This window comes from Macrobrachium rosenbergii, chromosome 47 (genome assembly GCF_040412425.1).
Source record: "Macrobrachium rosenbergii isolate ZJJX-2024 chromosome 47, ASM4041242v1, whole genome shotgun sequence".
NCBI lineage: Eukaryota > Metazoa > Arthropoda > Malacostraca > Decapoda > Palaemonidae > Macrobrachium > Macrobrachium rosenbergii.
This window is the reverse complement of record NC_089787.1, coordinates 48,339,195-48,362,977: the sequence shown is the minus strand read 5'-3', so window position 1 is coordinate 48,362,977 and position 23,783 is coordinate 48,339,195. Positions and strand designations below refer to the sequence as shown.

The 23,783-nt window shown below is 40.5% G+C and overlaps 1 protein-coding gene across 2 annotated transcripts in view; it reads right to left on the bottom strand.

Moving 5' to 3' along the window:
- The window catches only part of LOC136830834 (DNA-binding protein SMUBP-2-like), a 713,243-nt gene that overhangs the window by 430,379 nt on the left and 259,081 nt on the right, over positions 1-23,783 (bottom strand). For both annotated transcript variants that reach the window (XM_067090812.1, XM_067090810.1), the window contains exon 10: positions 15,784-15,928. In XM_067090812.1, the coding sequence (XP_066946913.1) occupies positions 15,784-15,928 (145 nt within the window). The remainder of the gene's footprint in view (positions 1-15,783; positions 15,929-23,783) is intronic.

The window sequence follows — 23,783 nt, the reverse complement described above, 5'->3', positions numbered from 1 at the left end:
AGGTTATAATGCTCTTTTACCTTTTGATTTTACTTATGTTATGTGGACTTTCCAGTTCAAAAGAGTATTGAATATTCATCACAAAATTTTGCTGTTTGGCCAATTAGTATACTATGGTTTCCAATTCTGAAATCTACTTCTTCATTTTTTCCACTTTCTATTTTTATAAAACATGATTGCTTGAGTTTTGTCTATGGAAAATTTAAAGCCTACATATGAGGCCCATTCATCTATTCTTATTATGCTTTTATTAACGATTCATTCTGCATGTTTTATTCAAGATTCTGAATAACATATGGCAAACTCATCAATATACAGGTTACTTTTAATTCCAATAGGTATATTATTATTGATATCATTAATTTTTAGAGTAAACAGTAAGCCACTAAGGTCACTCCCCTGTGGAACACCACTCCTCAAGTGGAAATGTTCTGGAAAGAACATTATCAATTCTCACCTCAAAACTTCAATTTGTCAAAAAGTTTTGGATAAACCTAAGTAAATGTCCACGGAAGTTGTTGTTTGTGTGAAGTTTTTAATATAGCATACCTCCATGTAGTATTGTATGCTTTTTGAATGTCAAAAAAGACAGCTACAGTAATTTGTTTTCGTTCCAAATCTCTACGTATATGGTCTTCCAAGTTAGAGAGAGAATCTAATGTAGATCTGTTGCACTGTGACCCGAACTGAGTGGGAGTCAAAATTTTATTTTCTCGAACGTGCCACGTTAGTCGAGCATTTACGATTTTCTCTAACAATTTGCATAACCAGGTTGTTAAAGAAACTGGTCTGTAATTATTTATATTGCTGGGATCCTTTCCAGTTGTCTTGTCCACTCCGATGGACGACGAACACACGAACACACACATGTTTGGAAGAGACAGCGTCAGGCTCTTACAAGATTTTCAGCAGAGTTAGCTCAGATGTAAGGAAAAAGTTTTTTCAAAAATTCACCATAAATCAAAATATTGTGCAAGAGACTTCCAATTTGTTGCAAAATGAAGGTAAATGATTGAATATTACTAGAATGTAAGAGGTTTAGCTTACAATTGCATTTTTCGACCATTTCGGTCGAGTCAAAGTTGACCGAAGGTTGAAATTTTGGCACTTATCGTGATTTATATGAAAATATGTCAAAATTGATAAAAGCTACAACCATGAGTTATTTTTTGTTGTATTCGACATGAAATTGCACACATTTTCATATATAAAACTTTATGTAACTGCTAATAGAAAACAGTGCAAAAATTACAACAAAGTGACTAAAGAATTTCTGAGATTTTCAGCAGAGTTAGCACGCGTACGTAAGGAAAACGTTTTTTTCAAAAATTCACCATAAATCGAAATATTGTGCTAGAGACTTCTCGTTTGTTGCAAAATTAAGGTAAATGATTGAATATTACTAGAATGTAAGAGTTTTAGCTTACAACTGCATTTTTCGACCATTTCGGTCGAGTCAAAGTCGACCGAAGGTTGAAATTTTGGCACTTATCGTGATTTATATGAAAATATGTCAAAATTGATAAAAGCTACAACCATGGGTTATTTTTTGTTGTATTCTACATGAAATTGTGCACATTTTCATATATAAAACTTTATGTAAAGGCTAATAGAAAACTGTGCAAAAATTACGACACAGTGACTAAAGAATTTCTGAGATTTTCAGCAGAGTTACGTCACGTAAGGAAAACGTTTTTTTTCAAAAATTCACCATAAATCGAAATATTGTGCTAGAGACTTCTCGTTTGTTGCAAAATTAAGGTAAATGATTGAATATTACTAGAATGTAAGAGTTTTAGCTAACTGCATTTTTCAACCATTTCAGTCGAGTCAAAAGTCGATCAAGGTTGAAATTTTGGCACTTATCGTGATTTATATGAAAATATGTCAAAATTGATAAAAGCTACAACCATGGGTTATTTTTGTTGTATTCTACATGAAATTGTGCACATTTTCATATATAAAACTTTATGTAAAGGCTAATAGAAAACTGTGCAAAAATTACGACACAGTGACTAAAGAATTTCTGAGATTTTCAGCAGAGTTAGCTGATGCTTTCTTTTGGGATAAGAAAGAAATTCGCGCATGTGCAGCTGGGTCACGCTTGTAAACAAAACAACAGCGTGATCCATGAACTCCCAGCATCCCTCAAGGCATGTGATTTAAAATTTTTCGCAAACGAGGCCTATAAGTATTTTTCCGAAAATATTTAAAAAATTTTTTGTAGTCGACGTATTTTACGTCTACTTGGCACCCGACAGACAATTTTTGTCAACGAAAAATACGTCCAGTCGGCATTTAAGGGTTAAGCTAATTCTTGCTTGTTATTCAGTTTCCCTTTATATTGAATTATCATAAGTCACTCTGCATGAACCTCCAGAATAAGCTGATATTAATAATTACTATACCGTGTATGTATAGAGTATACTTTATAGACTCTATGGTGTAGGCTAGGCTATATACAAGATACGTTTTTTCCAACAAATGATGGGTTTTTTGGAACCTAACCCCATCGTAAATAGGATAATACCTGTATAAGCATTTTTAGTTCTTTTTTTGTGTGTTTGAACTATCAAAATAGGCAGTTCTAAGTGTTTTTGGAAGGGTTCTAAGTATTTGTGGATTTTAGCTATTTGCAGGCTGGTGTGGTACGCATCCCCCGCGAATACAGGGGGTTTACTGTAACATTCCTTTTCACACCCTAATGTAAAACCTAACAAAAATATTTTGATAGTAAATTGAAAACCCTTTCCACCATTTAGCTTGTCATGATGGGAGCTAGGTATTAAATTACATAAATTCCAAAAGTAAATTTTAAAAAGTAACTAAGCATAATTGTTCAAAGTAAATTATTGTAAGAATGAATTAGAGTGAATTAAATAAAGCAATGAGTACATTCGCATACAAATAGGCTATCAGAGAGAGAGAGAGAGAGAGAGAGAGAGAGAGAGAGAGAGAGAGAGAGAGAGAGAGAGAGAGAGAGAGAGAGAGAGAGAGAGAGAAAACTTTAATATTTTTACATCCTCACCAAAGAATGTTAATAAGGGCATAGTAATAATAACAAGCGAGTATTGGAGAATAAACTCATTAATTCATAAAGTCCAGTGCAATAACCTTTTTTCCATTTATACCCAAAACTTGATCTTTTAAATCCCCATCAATTCTTCCCTTTTACTCATTCACACATAGTGCCCGAACTTGTACACGTGTCCATGTTCATAGTACTTGTCTCCAATACTATTTTCATATCAAGCGCTTCAGCCAGCGGAGTGAGCTCTTGTGCGTTTCAAAGAAAGAACATACAACCAATTAATAACAGTTATTAACTGTCGTGCATGAGTAGGTTTTCCTTATCCAAGACTTGCGTATACCTCAAGCACCATATTGCACATTGAGTGCAACCCCAAAACCTTCCTGTCCTCATGTCAGGAAGCAGACTTCCCTTCCTCATGCCAGGGAGCAGCTAGCCACCCTCGAGTGCAAGCCAAAGGGTTTCCCCTTCCACAGTGCCACTAAATGAGGCAATGCCAACGACTAGGTTACTGAAGCGCTTACCTTTCACTTTCCCTTTTACTCATTGTTCACGCTCTGCCTCGGGCAGACTGCCATTTCCTTCAGTGCAATTTAGTTGTGCTGCCACTTAGTGTTGGTCCCTGGAACACACAGGCACCCTAGTGCCACCTAGATACATAGTCCTCACATAAAAGCCACTGCACCTGTGCCTGAGTTACAGAGTGCTAATGACAGCGTATCTGCCCATAAGGATCATTGCTCCTTCAGGATCGCTCCACTTCATCAGCATATCCGTGCATAAGGATCATTGCTCCTTCAGGATTGCTACATCAGTGTGACCTCTGCACCGCACACTCAGCCACAGTGCCATCTTACTGAGAAAGTGCCATTCCAACAAAGTGCCACCAAGTTACAGGACACTTCCCCACTGTCAAAGACCCCTTCCCCCTAGACGTCCTAAAAGACTAGAACCAAGCCCTCATGAACATGGGCAAGGATGTAGGTTACACAGGACAGGCACTCACCCAGTGGGTGAAAGAACAGCTGGAAAGAGGTGGAAGAGAAGATCTGAGGGAGTACGAAGAAGCTACGGCAGCATGAGACCTTGCTCTCAAGAGGAGTGAACTACCTCTCAAAGCTCTCAAGAAAAAGAAGCTGGAGCTGGAGAAGGCTCAAAAAGAAAGTGCCAAAGCCGTAGTTGCCCAACAAGCTTCCAACCCCACACCTGCTGCACCCAGTGCTCCAATATCTAGCATTCATTCTCTGATTACTAAATGGACGGAGGACGAGCCCGAGGCGTGGTTGGAGGAAGTAGAAGCACTCTTCGAGAACTACTCCACCACCAAGATGGAGAGGGCTAAACTGCTTGCCAAGCACATGGACGGCAAAGCCAAAACCGCCCTCCACTCAATGCATAAGGGTAACAGAGGGAACATGGTAGATGTTCAACGAGTGATCACCAAAGCGTACGAGATCACCCGGGAGAGGAAGTTGGTTGTGCCTGGATTGAATCAGCCTATCATAAGACTCAATCAGATAATGCTGGCTTGACGCAATGGTGTGCACAGAGTTCCAGGACTTGTTCAACTGGATCATGCTGGAGGCTTTCTTCCAGTGTGTTCCTGGACAACTCGCTGTGCACCTCAACGACACACAACCTAAAACACTCACAGAAGCTTGTCATGTGGCCAACGACTGGGAGACCTTTAACCAGTCTCACAGCACATCTCACCAGCATATAGTGCCACCCGGTCTTCTCTCGGGATCAGCTCGTTTGAAGAATGGACTCCCTGCCAAGCCACCCACATGCAATTTCTGCAAGAGAGTTGGGCACCCTGAATCTGAGTGCAGTGGTAAGAAAGGAGCTAACCAGCAGCACCCTCAAAAGGACTCCAAGAACTCTTTTTCATCCACAACCACTCAATCTTCTCCACTGACAGTCACCATAGGGAAATCAGCCCATTCAGAGGGCATCTGCAGAGACTGTGGAACTGCAGGGCACTACACTGCCAGATATTGTGGTTGCTCAAAACATATCCATTCTACCAAGCACATAAATCTGATCAGGGCCACTACCTCCGCGGTCGTGCTGCCCGATATGTCTCACCCTGAGCGGGTGTGGACTCAGTCCGTCTCAGTGGCACCTCTGGATGGCTCTAACCTACCAGTGAACCTGCCAGTTATGGTAGACACTGGCTCAGATATTTGCCCGATTGACCAGGCCCGAGTGCCAGCCAGTGCCACTGTAGACAAAAAGACCAGGTGGACGATGACATGGATAGAAGAGCAGACAAAGACCATTCCCACAGTCAAGGTTCAGGTGACAACCCCTTGGGGCATGCAACCTCACTGTATTGCTGCGGTGAGCAAAATCAGGCACGGAGTAGAGTTCTTGTTGGGACGAGACCTCCTCTAGGGATGTCCTTCCCCTACGCCATTCTGTTGCCTAGCTACCTCCACTAGGGAGGCCTTAATTCCAAAATCCCCTGAGCAGGACACAGCCACTGTGACAGGCAGTACCTTCTGCTCACTGAAGTGGTCAACAGAAGGGGCACTCTCTCTGTGCAACTCCAGGGACAGTCCTCACTCTTCACAAAAGGATGGCCACCAAAAGTTTCCTCCCTCACTACGAAGGGAATCTGCCAGAACCAAGTACCACTGTAACTGTAAGACCTGTAACATAACAGTGTACTCCATGAATTGGCTAGGGTTTCCTAGCAAGCAAAGTGCTCTGGACACCACAAACAGAACTATTCCAAGAGGCTCTGCCCTCCACCTAAGACAGGAATCTCTATCTCACACTACCTCAGGTACACTGACCTTGTCAGGCACACCTGACCCCAAATCTCTGCCAGTGCCACTTGAGAGCCCTGAGCAGTGCCATGTTTTGTCTGTCTCAGACGTTGAGCCTCCACTAACCTTAACCTCTGTGCCTGGCCCAGAGTTAGTGCCAGTGCCAGCTCCCAATCATGTCACAGACCCTCCTACAGGAGATCTGCCCAAATTCACGAACTGATTACAGTATTGCCAACTGTGAGCCCTCGGTCCCTGACGATTCTTATTCACAATCACCTTTGTCTGCTAAGGATGAATTTCTGGTAGACCTTAATGCTACACCTTCTCTGGTTGACCAGGAACTGTCCGGCCGGGATGCAGAAGATGTTTCTACCCTTATGACGGTTGTCGCAGTAGCCAAAGTAGGGAGCCTCCCTATAGCTCCTAGGGCTACCTCTAATTCTGCTCCTGACGGCACCTCTGGCCTTTCCCCAGAGTCAGTGCCCTTGTCACCTCCTGGGAATGGCATAGCCAGACCTTGGCAGACCCAAAGAAGAAGACAGGGCAAAAAAAGATCCAATTAACCAATAAGAGCCACAAGCTCTCCTTGGCACTCGTGTCCCATTGGCACAGTGCTGTTTCCATCTCAGTGATCCTGGCACCTACCCACAGGAGGTAGCGGACGTGATCTCTGCCCAAATAGACTAAAACCTAACACCCAAGGCAACCTTTTAGTACTAACCATTAATAAACCTCAAGATAAAACTGTCCAATACTCAAGCTGGTATACTCCTGACCACTTAGCATAATTAACCCTTCAGGTTGCTCATGTCTGAAAATATTGCATGTGATAGCCCGTAAAGAATTGTGTAATCTGTAAATAACTGCATTTAGTTAAGTCAATGTCATTTAAGTTAGTGCCATGACAACAAGACACATTTTTTCTATGTACCCCTTTGCCTAGGAATAAAGCTCCCTGTCATCAGAGACAGCCAGCAGAAGTCTGTAGATACCTTTGTATAGTGTTAGGCTCTGCTGTAGTTAGTTAGTGAGGTAGGTCATTTTAGTTAGCTGCGTTGCATTTAAGTAAGGGAACTGACTAGTTGAGACGAATAACTTACTTAGCAACAGGCCTTCATGCCCAAAAGGGAGTGAATGCCTTCTTAAAGGGGGGAGCTCTTACATATTTAGAAATTTGTCTCTCCAGCCAGTTAGCTAGGAAGTCAAATTTCATAGCAGCTGGAGGAGACCTGCGCTAGGGGGAACAGAATGTAGGCGTCCTACCTCAAAATCGACAATACTGGGGGGCAGAAAGCAGTTAGGGCACAAGGACAGTTCATGATAGTAAATGGGCTGCTAGGCTGACCCTTATTTAGTCTTAACTATGCGACCTATCTCCCTATGACCTTTGTGCTGGCTGTTTGCTGCCCTGTGCTCGCTGCGAGAATCAAGGGGACGACGCCATGCCGTGACACACTCTTACTCCATTCCCTGACAACGGAGTGCAAGGTCACTTCACTAGCCATGTGTTGGACTTCTACAAGAGCAGCCTGAATCCATCTTCTGCAAGCAAGCTCCATGCACGGATGCAATAAGAATCCCGTTTTCTAGCTCTTCATGTTCTGCCCCTGCCCTTGTGAAACAACTGCCTTAGAAGACTCAATTACATCTTGCCACGTGCAACACTTCTGCAATCGACAGTCTACAAGGGACATGTGTTAGGTCCCTCAAGCGTTAATGCTGTGCTGATGTAAAATAATTTTATCAGACAGTCTTAAATATTCTATAAGATTCATGTCAAACTCTTTGTACAGTTGTAGCCTTCTCAGATTTATTTATTTGCTAACTGCAGTTACACCTTTTTATGGCACACTGCATGAGCCTTGATTGCTGAACTGCCAGCCTGTCCATAATAATTTCAAGTGGAAAATCTGTAAATAAATTAATTTAATCTGACCGACTGGTTTGAAAGGCGACCTTCCCATTTTCTTTGAACAGATGTAATTTCAAGGTAAGTCATACTATTAATTATAATTATTGCTTATATTCTGAGATCTAGGTGTTGGCCCCTAAGGCAAATTACATTCAAAATTCAATTTAACTCTTCCAACCAGATTCAGAACATAACAATATGTATATGTATATACATAGTATATCCACATCCACTCCAAGTTCTTTTTTAGTTTATTCTATGAATAGTTATTAACTCATATTTTTTAAATGGCATGTTATAATTTCTACTTGTAATTCTATAAACTTTTTATGTTACTTTTAAACAACAGAAAAGGTTACAATTCATCATTTAAAACAATTCTTCAATGTAGAGCAGTTACAAAAATATAAAATAATGTATTACGTGGTTGTTAATAATAAGCAATAGCGATGAATCATAACACATGCCTTATGTTTGGTAAGTCTGGCTAAAAGTATGACGATTTGCATTTAGCCTATTGAACATTTACTTCTGGGTATAGTCATAGACACATACTTGTGGTCTCTTAATGGTCGTAAAGTCAATACGACATAAGGGTATAGGCTGTAAGTCAACGACTATTAGCAAATATATATTTATATATACATTGGGACTGCAATGAAAAAATGGCTTATTCAAATAAACATTAAAAATGACCTTAGATGCTCCTATATGTAACCTATCATGTTTCTAATGCTATAAACTGCTTGATTTTTAAACATTTCTATTGTTTTTGTAATAAATTTATAATCTTAACTGTAATTTCATGAAAAAAGATTACAGTATATATGTACAGTACCTGAAGAGTTACAGCAATGTCCTAGTTGTGCTAAAATTTATGCATTAGCGAAAATTGTCAATCACATCGTCCAACTCACACCAGAAGCACACCTATAGCAACCTTTAAACCTTTTTCATGGCATTTTATAATAGCCACCTTATTTTCAAATGACACTCAGTAGCACTAACACTAGCAGTGAAAACTTTCTTTCAAGCCAAACAAGACACAGACATACATAAGTACTGTAAGTGTCTGCACACACCTTATTTTAAATATTTCACAGATTTTAAATGATTTCAAACATGTTACTTTCATGATAAAATTAAGTTTCATATATACTTACCAAGTAATCATATAGCTATAGTTTCAACTCAAGTGGCAGCTTTAATTTTGAAATTCGCAGTAGCGCTTCTATTGTTTGCATGTAGGTGACTAGCCCTGCCCACTTTCGGGGAAGAATAGGTACAACAAAGCTGAAGAGCTCAATTCATTTGTGCCCTATGTACATGAGAGGGGAAGAGGGAGGACTCCGGTACTACAATTACTTGGTAAGTATATATGAAACTTAATTTTAAAATGAAAACAGTATTTTCATATAAGTAACTTACCAGATAATCATACAGCTGAATCCCACATTGACAGAAGGGGGGATGCATGGACATATTCTACTTCAAAACATTCAGTAATGGTAATGAATTTGAAATAGAAAAGTAGCTAGCATTGATAAAATGTCTGTTGTAACTTTACCTGGTAAGAGAGCTACTGCAAAAAGAAAACCCCCTGTATTTTGCGGGTGATGAGTACCACACACCCCCTGCGAACAGCTAAAATCCGTGAATACTTAGAACCCCTCTAAAAACACTTAGAACTGCCTATTTTGATAGTTCAAACACAAGAAAAATCTCTAAAAATGCTTATACCTGAGTATTTTAATAATTTTATCACAAAAAGTTCATCTGGTCAACAAAATTATATGAAAACATTAATTAGTGAATATTTCTTAATGAAAAATACCACGAATGGGTGAATTTTCCACAAATAATGTGTATGTTCCACAGAGAAATCCGCGAATAGGTGAGCCCGTGAATCGTGAGAGCACGAATACGGGGGGTTTACTGTACTACCTCTGGTTGGTGCTCATCTTAATCTGTAGTGGCATGGCGGTACAGCTGTGAAGCGCCTCATTTAAGTGGGAGCTTTGCGGTGAGGATATTTCTGATGGCTACCAAAGCATCAAAAAGTGCCCTTGTCCTGGGCACAGTATCACAATAAAAACAACCAGACAATGCTGTCACCTACACATACATAAAAACCACCACCCATCCACTAAAAACTGGAGGGCACTCCAGGTACACGGTAACCCCAGGGTCCCCAAGACTCGACACCCTATATTGAGGTGAAGAGATAGATGATAGAATACCTCCTATGCTTCATCCCCCAAAAACCATATCAGCCACTGACAATGGACCCAAGGTACTGCAGTTCTCGAAAACTGTTTCCACTTCATGTAAATAATGTGTCATGAAAATTGATTTACACTTCCAATTCATGGACTGCAGAATAGCAGAGATAGACAAGTTATGTTTAAAAGCTAACGAGGTAATGACAGCTCTAATCTCGTGGGATTTAACTTTAAAAGAAGGAAACAAGTCTTCCCGAATCCTTGAATGCACCTCGGAAATAAGATCTCTTAAAAAGAATGACAATACATTCTAAGTGGTTGGGAAGGATTTTTAACAGAGCATCAAAGGTTGCTAGAGGGGCCTCTAATCCTCTCGGTCCTATCCAGGTAATACCTCAATGCTCTCATGGGACATAGAGCTCTTTTTTCCTCTTTTGGGCCAAGAATATCCATCAAATTCTTGATGGTAAAAGAATGGGGCCAGGGCCTGGAAGGTGTCTCGTTCTTAGCCAGAAAACCTAGTGAACAAGCAGACCGAGTCTCCTTGAGAGAACCCAACTCTTTTATCTATAGCCTGTAGCTCGCTGACTCGCTTGGCTGTAGCCAAAGCAACAAGGAAGAAGGTTTTCCTAGTCAAATCTCTAAACAAAATGGAGTGAAGGGGCTCAAAAGGAGGGCCCGACAGCCACCTAAGGACTGCATCAAGATTCCAGGTGACTGAGTCTATCTTCCTCTGCTTAGATGTGTTGAAGGATCTGACAAAATCGCTAATATCCCGGTTCGATGACAGATCCAGACCTCTGTGTCTAAAGACAGAACTCAGCATGGCCCTGTATCCTCTAATGACAGAGGAAGGCAAACCTTTAGAGGATCTTAAAAAGAGCAGAAAATCTGCATCACAGAAGTTTGAGAATACAAGATGTTATGTCTTCTACACCAGCTGTGGAATACTGTCCACTTGGAACTGGTAGACCCTGCAAGAAGACTGACATCTGCACCCTGCAAGAAGACTTGACATCTGCACCCTGCAATAACCTCTGCAACTAGTCTTGAAAACCCTTCCACTCTGACGAGTTTTCTGACAGTCTGAAGCCTGTCAGGGCAAGCGCGGATAGTCCTCAATGAAACCGATTGAAATGAGGCTATCTAAGAAGACTTGGTCTCTGTGGAAGTAGCCTCAGGATGTCTACCATCAGCCTGAGGAGGTCCGGGAACCACTCCTTCAGAGGCCAGAACGGAGCTACTAGGGTCACTGATATGTTGTGACGAGTTAAAAACTTGTTTGATACTTCCCTGACCATGCTGAATGGTGGGAATGCATACACGTCTAAATTTGACAAATTCTGGAGCATGGCATCCGTTGCCCATGCCAGAGGGTCCAGGGCTGGAGAGCAACACAGCGGGAGGCAATGATTCCTTGACATAGCAAACAGATCTAAAGTCGATTTTCCCCACAGTTTCCACAGGTCGGTGCATACCCATGGATCTAGAGTCCATTCTGTGGGAAGAACCTGTTTGCAATGACTCAGTTCGTCTGGCGACACATTCAGCTTGCCTTGAATGAACTGAGTTATGGTCTTGGTCCGATTCTTCTCTGCCCAAAGAAGGTCCCTCCCTGCTTCTTGATGTTAAACAGAGAGGTGGTGTTGTCCGAGTGGACCATCACTGTCATGTTGAAAGTTGCTGTTACAAATGACTGAAGACCTAATTGTACTGCCTTCAATTCTCTTACGCTGATGTGAAGTTTCCTCTGTTCCGGGGACCAAGTCCCAGAAACTTCCATGTCTTCCAGAAGGGCTCCCCAGCCTAGATCTGATGTGTCTGAGTACAAGGCTAGGTCGGGGCTTGGAGGAAGGAGCGACTTTCCTTCCAAAAGCCTTCCTTCTGACAGCCACCAACACGGGTCCTTCTTGATCTCTAGAGTTACAGGAAACACAAACGAGTCCAGATGGGTTTTTCTGTCGCAACTGGCCTTCAGGAAGAAGTGCAGCACCCTCATATGAAACCTTCCTACCCTGATGAACTTCTCGATGGACGCTAGTGTTCCTAAAAGACTCGTCCACTTGTTGGCTGAACAGGATGGGAGAGAGAGAAAGCTACATACCATATGAAGGCAGGATTCAACTCTTTTGGGGAACAGAAAAGCCTGAAAACTCGGAGAGTTGATCGTCATCCCCAAATAAAGAATCTTCTGAGTTGGAGTCAGTTGGGACTTTTGCAGGTTGACGAGTAATCTCAGCTCTTGTGCGAGGAGAAGGGTCTTCTGTAGGTCCTCCGCGCACTTCTCCTTTGAAGGAGAGCGAAGAAGCCAATCTTCCAGATAGAGGGAAATGTTGATGGCCATGGAGCCACTTTGCGAGAGGGACGAGAACACAAGTAAAAACTTGAGGAGCTGTAGAGAGGCCAAAGCACAGAGCCCGAAACTGAAAGACTCTGCTCTGGAAAATGAACCTTAGGAACTTCCTGGAGTCCAGATGGATGGGGACATGGAAGTATGCATCCTGCATGTCGATGATGATCATCCAATCGCATTGGTGAATGACTGACAGGACTGTCTGGTTCGTTTCCATTTTGAATTTCGTCTTCTGGACGAAGAAAGTTACGGCACTGACATTGAGGGCAAGTTTCCAACCCCATGATGACTTGGGGACCACAATCAGACGGTTGTAAAACCTCCTCTGTGTTGAAATCCTTGACCACGTCTACAGCTCTCTTCCTGAGAAGGGAAGAGACCTCTTCCAAAAGGGCTGAATACTGCTCTGGGCCCACTGAATACGCTGTCAATGCAATGGGCATTGAGACTAAGGGAGGATTCTCCCTGAACGGGATGGAGTAGCCCTCTCTCAGAACCTTTAAAATCCATTGTTCAGCTCCTCTGACTTCCCATTTCTCCCAGAAATAAAGAGATCTGGCCCCCACTGGTATGAGGAGGACTGAGTCTTCACTTCTGGGAATAAGGCTTGATGGAGGTCTTCTTAGTTGATCTGACTGAGAAATGCATGTTCGATCGAGGTCTAGACTGAAACCTCAATCTGGTGCCACTAAACGACTGCTGTTGGAGAGGTGAGACTGGCTTGGCGCCAAAAGAGGTCGACTCCTTGGGTTGTTTGGCTAACTGAACATGGAGGTCCTGAGCGGACTTCTTCTGGAGGTATGTGGCTATCTCCTGTACTGTGGCCTGAGGAAAAAGATGATGACTATCCAACGGCGAGAAAAGGAGAGCCGACCTCTGGGCAGCAGTGACCCCCTTAGTGGTGAATGAACACCAAAGTTTTCTCTTCTTTGGGACCCCCAGAGAAAAAAAACAGCCAGTTCCAGCGAGCTGTCCCTGATGACTTTGTCAGCACATGACAGGATGCCAAGCCAGTCTGAAGAAAAGTCCCCTGCCAGGTCACAACAGTCTTCGATTTTCTTGGCAAGGGTCCTATCGTCCAGTCTAAAAAACTAAAAACTTCAAAAACTTTAAAAATATTCTTGACCAGATGATTGAGCTCCGTCGGCAAGAAAATAATCTTCGACAACAAGAAGGCTGATCTACAAGACAAATCAATGAGGCTGGCGAAGTTCCCCTGGGAGGAGGCAGCGACTCCCAAAGGAGGAGCTTCTCCAATGGTGTATGAGAGGTACCTCCTACGAGAAAGATGAGCAGAAGGAGAAAAGACTTCCTTGCCTTGTTCCCTTTTCTCCGAGAGCCAAACTCCAATCTCATTTAAGGCTTTCCTTGAATAGGAGGAAAGAACCATCTTAGGAAGCCTGAAACTATTGTCAGGCTGGTTCCTCATCATGAAAGTCAATGAAGGAGAAGCTGGGGCAGCTGGAGTGAAAGCGGTTGGAAAGCTCACCAAAAAATATCTAAGGAGAGCTGTGTAGGCTGTGGGAGAAGTTTCCTGATCCAGGAATTCATCATCCAATGAAATCAGTGAAGGAAACTAGTCAGAAGAAGCCTTTGATACTGCAGGTGCTTCCTGTAAAAGGTCCAAAATGTCACTGAGTTGGCACTGGATGGGTACCAGCAAAGGATCATGCACTGTGCATGTGGAAAGAACCGAAGCAGACAGCTGAGGAGGTGGCGTCCGACACCCAGAATGTGGTGCTGGGTGCTTGGCAGCTGGCACTGATCATATTGGAGATGGCACTGGGAGTTCAGGAGAAGCAGAAGGGCGCTTACGAGTGCTAGACAGGTGCTTTGGCGCCAAATAATGGTGCTCTTCAGCAATGCGCTCTGAAGAAAAGCGTTCAGGATTGTTCCAATAGCTATATGAAGGCTGGGGTTATCCCAGGTTCCTGGAGCAGCTTACAGGGAGACAGAGAACGACCCGCACCAACTACACTCCTCCTCAAAGGCCGAGACGCGTCCGAAAAGCGCCAATGGTGCCTCTTGTCCGGACTGGAATCTGTAGAACCAGAGGATAACTGATGCACATCCACCTGGATGCCTTTCCAATGGCTGTCCGTCAAAGCCTGGGACCAGACAACAGGCTCGACTGAGGGGGTGAATACCTGTGGGCAAACCCTGACAACCTCTATTGGACTTCTACTGCGCCTCTTCCCAGGTTTAGGGGTCTGGCAGGGACCTTTGTCTAGGAGCATCTGTGGGATGAGTAGCCACCTCCTCACTAACACTGCACTGTCACTTTTGTCATTCACTTTATCCACTAGAACCTCAATGGAAGCCCCTAATTGGGCCACCGTACTAACACTAACCAAATTTCTGGTCAAATCTGGCTTCGAAGACTGGCAATGGGATTGGGGTTGGAAGCATGGGAGTCAGGTAAAGGAGTTGGTGGTACAGTCAAGAGTGCTGCTGATGGGAGAAAAAGCAGTTACAGGAGAAGATATGACAGGCATATCGGCTACACCAGGTTAGGTGTAGACTCTACACTACCTAAAGACCTATTTTCTGCTGTAGCAGCCGCCTTTCTTTTCCCGTCTCTTTCAAGTTTGTTCAAACGAGCCTTTAAGACCTTCCACTTTCTCTCATCCCAGTCCCTCCATTCGTTACAAGTCAAATCAATCATGCATACTTGTCCCTTACAATAAGCACTGATGGTATGTGAATTGTAGGAAGCCTTAGTCAGTCTGTCTTGCAGCCTTCGCTCCAAAAACGAATACTGGACGCACGAGAATCCAACATAAATAGTGAAATTATGTCTTAAAATAGTGAAAAAACAGGTCTTAAAAAACCTGCCACTATCTCTAAATAGCATGAAGGCTACCAAAAGTAAGAATACTTCACCAATCCTGGAGAAATATACAACCATACGGCAAAGGGAATTCAAAATAATGCTGCTAATACAACTGATGTTCAGTCGTTAACTGGCAGAAATGAATTGAGCTCTTCAGCTTTGCTGTACCTATCAGAATAGGTACACAAAAACCATAGCACTACCCCAAATTTCAAAATTTAAGCTGTACAGTAGTGCGAGTTGACACTATACCTATATACTTACTTGGTAAGTTACTTATATGAAAATACATATTTTGATATTTTTTAATGTAAATTCACACTTTTTTTTATTAATTTACATATGTAAAGTTGCATAAACCAAAGCACAGTTACTTTCAATTTTGAATACTGCATGTTTTTTTTTTTCTTAATATTTTTAACCTAAACCCATGAAGTAAAAAATATCAGAAAATGAAATGCAAAAGCTATGCAAGTCTAATTACAACATAAGAATATACAACAAAGAATATTCCTGATGCCTGGTCTCATTTCCTTGTGAATTTAACACAAATAATCCAAAAAAATATCACAAATGTTTTACAAGGGCACAAAAATTTTTTTCATTAATACAGGTGTAACATGCATGGATCTACATCCTTCAAAATTATACTTACCAATTAGTCTCTCCATTAATGAAAGTGCCAAGCCCTTTGCAGCAGCTTCATGAGAAAGAATTGTTGGAGGTAACTGACAATGATCACCAGCTAAAATCACTTTGGGAGCTCTTAATATTGACGGGTAACATGATGCTTCAATTGCCTGGAAAAATAATTATCACTGAGTTTCTCTTATGGCCAGTAATTAGAGATATCGTCTGGTAAATACTCAACTGTAATGATTTTTATTAACTTTTTTTCACCAAATTGTATCATTTCTGATGTACGTATCAAATTTGTAAAGTAATTTGTATTTTCCTAGGGATACAAACCAGAGCCTTTTATATAATAGTATCCTTCAATCCAAGTTGGAAACAGTCACTGAACTTGGTAACAAAGTGGTTATTTGCTGGTTATATGGGGTGAGTGGGGATGTATCCCCTTACTCACCTGCTGTTTCCAAGCACTTTTTCCTTTGGTCTCAGGGACAAGTGGGGAAGTTGAAGAGAGGACTGTGATAGAAGAATCTGGTTTGTATAGGTTACCTAAGAAAAAAACCATACAACTCTAAAAATTTGGTATTTGTTCCTATGGAAAAACAAACCAACTGAAAACCCACCCAGAAATGCCATGATCCCAGTCATGAAAGACTCCTGTAACCTCCTACTTAGTCTGGCATAGTGATGACAGAGTGGTAGGGTTGTAGGCCCAAGTGACTGTTTCACAATAAATAATGTTATAGTTTGTGTAATGTTACAATTACACCTTTGTGTAGAGTTTGCATACATCGGTGATCACAAGGCTCATGTATCTCAGGCAGTGGAGATCTTGAGACATCTTCGACACTAAGATGAGTGGTTGGTGTCACGGTTCGTCCAACACTGCGTGATCTTAGGTGTTCCCATGCTAAGTGAACTCGAGAGAAACGGAGTGCCTGTGTGGTTCTATTATTATTGCTTTTTCTACTTCTTTACCAGTGTACCAAATAGTGTGAATCAGGATTGATTGTGGGAGTTAGTGTATTTTGTTCCAGTACATTATCAGTTATTTGTAATAGTAATATCTTTATTACATGTGAATACTGTGTGATATATTAAACCACATTACTTGTGAATGCTGTATTTGGTGCAGCTATTAAATTATCATTATTGTTCAGGATACAAATATGGTGTTTAGGACAAATGTAATACAGTTAAGTTTTGTGAATGTAACTCAGATTTTGTAAATGTAACTTAGGTTTTGTAAATGTAACTTAGGTTTTGTAAATGTAACTTTTACCATAAATTGTAGGTGACCACTTTTCATACATTACACCACATTTTGAACTTCTGGGTATGAGTGGCCAGGGATTCCTGTGTGGGCATGGCACTATTTTTGTGCTCTAGAATGGATTACAAAACTTAAGTATACCTTAGTTTTACTAGACCACTGAGTTGATTAACAGCTCTCCTGGGCTGGCCCGAAGGATTTGACTTATTTTACGTAGCTAAGAACCAACTGGTTACTTAGCAACGGGGACCTACAGCTTATTGTGGAATCTGAACCACATTATAGCGAGAAATGAATTTCTATCACCAGAAATAAATTTCTCTAACTCTTCATCAGCCGGCTGGAGACTCGAACTCGGGCCTAGCAAGTGCTAGTCCACAGCTCTACCAACTCGCCCAATGAAGAGCTAGAATGGATTACAGTTCCGGTGGATGTGCCAAAGTGGATTCTGAATTCAGCCCATCTACCAGTTTTTGTTCAGAGGTGGTATGAACAACATTATCATCTGAATATCCCCATTTGTGTTAGATTTTACCTAAATACTGTATTTACTTATAAATAAACTGTTAAATATTTTATTTTTGTTATTACTTGCCAACAAAGGTCATCCTTGTTGAGAGGATGTTAGTTGGTTAACCCTTACAGGCCTGGCTAAAATATATATTAAGCATATCCCTATACCAGGCAAACTTTAAGTCAGTTATAAGCATTTAGTTTAAGGGGTATAGGGTATTTGGCATTTTTTGCATCTCCACGGCGGGCTCTGGAACCCATTCCCACATAAAAGTGGGGGAGCACTGCATATTTATTGTAAAACATTTGCAAGATGTGCTGAGATGGGGAGATGCTGTACCTTTTTGTGAGGTACTAAACATGTTTTTTCTAATATTTATTTGCACTTTACTTTGCAAAATTACAATTACAGCTGACATACTATCATAAAAGATAAGAACTAAAACCAACAGCAATCCCTAGGTATATTTATGAGCACATAAATAAAAAGACATCCTGGGAAAGGGAAGTGCAGTACATTCCCCAACAAAATCTCAAGTCACACTGATCCACCTCTATCCTGTGCTGAGCTACTAGAGTTGCTGTAGGAGTTACCATAAATAATTTATGGCCCATTGAAGTGATATGAACATTTTTTCTACAAAATTCGTTCAAACCGTATGGCACAAAATATTGATTCTGACCTGAGGCAGTCCGCTCCCCACTCTAGAGCTATCATTATGCCTCACTTAATCATGTCTGTCCCGTAAGGGTTAAAGAGCCCAACACAATTCAGGTGCAATTGTGACATTTTGGTAGCAGCTGTGGAATGGCCTTTTGTTAGTCAAGTAGATTTGTTTTGACAACACATTGTACAGTATTAAATTATATGCTAATAAAACTGTTTATCAAGCATTTTCAAGTGTTCTCACATTCTGCTTGTTCAATTATTGTAATTGTTGCAGTAAAGTGGTAATTTTATCATATTTTTTGCAAGCTTATAATTAATGACTTCTGCATTTATATTCTTTTGTGTGTCATATTACTGTACCAGGTTTTGTTTCTTGAATTTCCTTTGTTTGCAATATTTTGCATGATGGAATTTGCAAAATTAGGAGAAAGATTGGGATTGCAGGGACAGGAATTTTAATAGACTTTGTGGAAAGGAAAGTAAGAGTGCAATCTGAGAGAGATGAGAGATCCACCAAGATAGAAAGAGATATTGAGTTAAAAAAGATTAAAAGGCAAGCAGAACTGCATTGGGTGAAAGCAGGAGAGTTAGCAGTAGAGGTTGCAAGTACTTAAGGTCAGCCTTCTAATTCTCTGGCTAAGCTTCCTTCTTTTGATGAATCTAAAGACTGCAATGATTCTTATTTGAAGATGGGATTCATCTTTGTGGACTATTAATCTAAGAGCTATTCTTCATTGTAAGGCTTCAGAAGTTTATTGTCTACCAGTTTTGGAGGATTTGGATTATGGGCATGTGAAAAAGGCCTTTTTGAAGCAATTCCAGCTTTACTGAGGAGTGTTTTCATTCAAAAATTTTATTCCTGTTAGCCAGACAAAGGTGCGAGTCCCTCACAATTTCTTACTAGATTAGATAATTATTTGGAGAAATGGTTGAGTTTGTCTGGAGGTAGGATAAGTTATGAGGGGTTCAAGGATCTGATTCTAAGGGAGCAGTTCTTGAACAGTTGTAGAAAGTCTCTGTCCATGTTTCTCAAAGAGAGAGATCCTGAGAATGTTGATGAAATGTCTAATCTGGCTGATAAATTTATTGAAGACCAAGGGTACTCTTCTTTAGCTAAAGACCCACAAGCTTTTCAGAAACTCTGCATTAATGGAAACAGTTCCAGAGGCACCAGAAGCAATGGGCAATCACACAAACAGCATACAGGCTCACTGCAGAAGAGACATGACAGAAAGTGCTACAATTGTGATAAACCAGGCCATATAGCTCAGGACTGTTTATCCAAGTAGAGAGGTAACAGATCCCCTTCCCTTTGAGTGCTTAGCATCAAAGGACATGAAGCTCACCTACTCTATTTACTGAAGCTAGGATAAGCACAGAAAAACAGTCTTAAGAGCCAAAATCTGTCTGACGACCCTCTCAATTAATCACGGGTCCATTGAAGCTCTCTGCCAAAGAGGAAATATCGCTTATCAACAATAAAATAAAAAAAACGGCGATAAAATCACATTTAAAACATGTACCAAATACTGATAAACAAAGGCATCCAAAATCCCTAAACAATACAGTCAACCCACGGTATTCACGGGGGATGCGTACCACTATCATTCATGAATAGCTCAAATCTGCAAATACTTAAAACCCCTCTAAAAATGCTTATAACTGCCTATTTTATGGTGCAAAACACCAAAAACCCCCAAAAATGCTTACACCTGAATATTTTAATAGTTTTACCATAAAAAGTGCATTCAGTCCTGAAAATATGAAACTACAGTAATTTGTGAATATTTCTCTATGAAAAATACCACGATAAGGCAACTTTTCCGCGAATAATGTGTATAACTGTATGTTCCACAAAGAAATCTGCAAATAGGTGAAGCTGTGAATCCAGAACCACGAATAGGTGGGGGTCCACTATAATGGTAAAACTTGTATAAGTTGGCAAGTTTAAAGTTCAAGACTTACTTTCCTCAGAGGGAATCTCAATTCCCTAGTGTGTCCCAAAACACGTACAGACACTTTCACTTTGTGCAAAAGAATGAAAGACTCTTCACCAGAGCCCTTGCACCTTAGCGATTTTATAACAAACATATGAACATGTTTCCATTTACACCCCTAAGATTCTGATTATAACCGTCCAAAAGATTCCATGCTATAATGATGGAAATTTCCATTCCTCGACACATGGCACTCTATCCAGGGGCTCTCTGAACAATGTTCAGGTCACTGATTGATCAATTGCTGAATTTACTTCCATTCCCACATGATTTGTTTCCAAGCGCCGTCAGAAAGATTGACACAGCTGAATCCCAAAAGTGATTGTATGCTAGGCACTAAGTAAACACTCAAGACACCTGCAAAATTGCTGAACATGGCAAGCATTTGTATGTTACAAATACCTCCACATATATTTAACAGATGTGTCCACAAAATGAAAACACCTCGGGAAGGGTAGTGCCAAATAGCACCCCTAAAGACAGGCTCCTGTCGTCTAACTACCAAGCTAGCTCTCTCCCCACCTCCTCCAACAGAGGAACAAGAGAGAAAGGAGGGTCCCTCTAGAGACCCATCCACCTTCATCCTCCACTAAAGGGCGAGGAAGTGAAGCAGCCCCTTAGGAGTGCAGACCGATGAGTGGAAGGGGCTCCTCCCTACCACTGGTACTTAACAACCTTGTCTGAAAGGTAAATGATCATTCCAGCTCGTGTCCACAAGCTAAATCCCTATGTACAGACTTTCAAGTTTGTATCTGTGTAGGAACAAATACCACTCTTGTTCTACCTGTCTTGACTTTTCTTTCTTCCTCCTTTTAAAGAGATTGGTCAGAGTGCCTTTACCTCATAACCACGTCACAGTTCACAAGACGTGTCAGCTACATCACTGTTCACCATCCTTAATAAGCTTCACCATTCACCATTTCATCATCACCATTATCCCTCTTTCACTATCGAAATCACACTTATCTTCGAGATCTAACCTTTCCCTTTGTATGCTCAAGTGCTGAGTTTGCTTGTAACCAATGGCCACGGAGCAGTTGTTAAATTTTTGTTTTGTCTCAGTATTTGATCAACCACTTTCAGCTCCTCTCTCTCTTGAATGTTCTGACTCTTAGACATAAGACCACGTGGATTCACGCTTAGTACTTAGCAATAGTCTCGATACTAGTTTCTCTAATAGTTCTTCTGACTCTAATTACAAACTTTCAAGTTATGAACTTTCAGAGATCAGAGATAAGAACAACCGTGATCGTAAATTAAAATTTGTTCAAAACACTCATAAGTCTAAATTTTGTATTGCGTGCCTCTGCTTAGTTACAATTTTTGCTGCTACCCATGCCAAACAGCAACACAGCTGATGCCAATACGCCGTCACAGACTCTCGAGCCTAGCAAGTGGTAAGACATCATCTCTTGTGCTTAGATTAATTCTTGAGATTTTATCGTGGAATATTGACCCCATCCTTTATCTATCATGGCTAATGGAAAGCGTAAAGCAAGTGAAGATAGCGGCAGTGGTAAAAAGTGGCAAGCTATCTCAATGGCAACAAAAGTGACAATTATAAAGAAATAAGAAAGTGGTGAAAAAATGGTTGAGGTAGCATGCCATTGTAATAAGAATCACTAGATAGATAGAATTATGGAACACGTGAAAAGTGCTGTACCAATGCAGTCAACAATTATAAGAGAAGGGAGAGGGTAAGGTTTTACAAGAAATGGAAAAACTTCTGGGTATCTGGATGGAACACCAGAGACAAAGGTGTGTAATTCTTAGCCTTATGCTGATTCAGGAAAAGGCTAAAAGCCTTTTTGATGACTTGAAGGCTAAGGCTGGTGAAACACTGCAGACGAAACATTTGCTGCAAGTCATGGATGGTTTCATCGCTTCAAAAGGCATGCTAACTTGCATCACAGGTCTGTTACTGGTGAGTCAGAGAGCGCTGTTACCGATTAAAAAATGCTAGTTTTTTACGGAGTGCAATTTTGAGATTTTCCAACCTACTTATGTTGACGTTTCGTATCGTACCTAAGTAAGGAATAAAGATAGAATAAAAATAAAGGTGGCAATAGAAATCTGAATAAATTTCCTATAAAAGAACAAAAGAAAGATACAGTACTTGTATTGTTAGAATAAAATTGAGCAATTGTCATTAGATTACAATCCTTTTTTTTTTCTAAGAAAATATATGGGAACAATTATTTAGAAACGTTGATATTTTTACATTTTGCTGTTCAGCATGATAAAGTACAAAGAATGGCCGTTCGAATGATATACAATACATGCACACTGAAGTTATTTACGGATGTACAAAAAATTATCTACACATTCATAAATTCTGGCTGAATTACGGCATTCAATGTGTATATATATACGCTGACATTTTTCATGATTACTCGGTAATAAATAATGCTAGAAAAAGTGAAAACTGCAATGGAAAGCTGAATAAATTTCCTATATATATATATTACCTAAAATCAATAGGTGTTCCCAGCAAATAATTGAGCAACTGAAGCTCAAAGACATGTTTTGTTTTTTCACGTAAAGCCAATTGTTCGCTAATGATTTTTATATAGAAACATTGATATTTTTACATTTTGCCATTCAGCACGATAAAGTACAAAGAATGGCCATTTGAATGATATATAATACATGCACACTAAAGTTATTTACAGATGCGCAAACAGGCGTACAAAAAATCACTGACGCACTCGTAAACTCTAGGCCGAACTACGCAGCTCAACTGGGTTCTCGAGTGCTCATATTTAAGCTTAAATTTTTCGTAATTACTTGATAATGAATAACGCTAAGAAAAAAGTAAAAATTGCAATGGAAAGCTGAATAAATTTTCTATAAATAGCCCACATAAAAGCAATAAGTGTTCTCGGAAAAAATTGAGCAATTGAAGCTGAAAGATTGAAATGTTGTTGAAAGACATAAATATACGTAAAAAAAAGTAAATTCTTCACTATTTATCTCTCTTTTAAATAGCATGGTTTGTGGTGGTAGGTTTCTGTTTCCTTACAGTAGCAGTTATGACTTGGACCATCAACGGATGGTCTCTTGTTTGTCACTTTTTCATAAGTTGTATTTCAACAGAGATCTTCTACATTCACAACTGATCTCTGATCCCCTTTACCTGCTGACAGCAACCAGATTTGCTGAACAGCGCACCAATATGTAATAAATGTACCTTGCTGTCGAACTTCTCTGTTCCAGAGATCCTTTATTCTTCAAACCACTGGACTGTGGAACAGCCTCCCAGAGGATGTTGTGCAATTGGAACTTCAGAAGTTCAAATGATGATGCAATGCATTACTACCCTAATACTATACTTCTTGCATTTGAATACATTTTTATCTATTTACAGTATTAATTTATTAACTTGTTTTTTCTTTTCTAATAAGTGGGATCTCTTCTTTATGTATTTCCCTTTACCTAGTACTTTTTCCATATTCTTTGGAAGCTTGAATTTCAAGTCAATGGCCCCAGTGGGCTTGTTCCGTATGAATAGGTTTCATCTTCTGAATAATAATATAATAATAAAGTATCCAATGATGGTATATCATTCA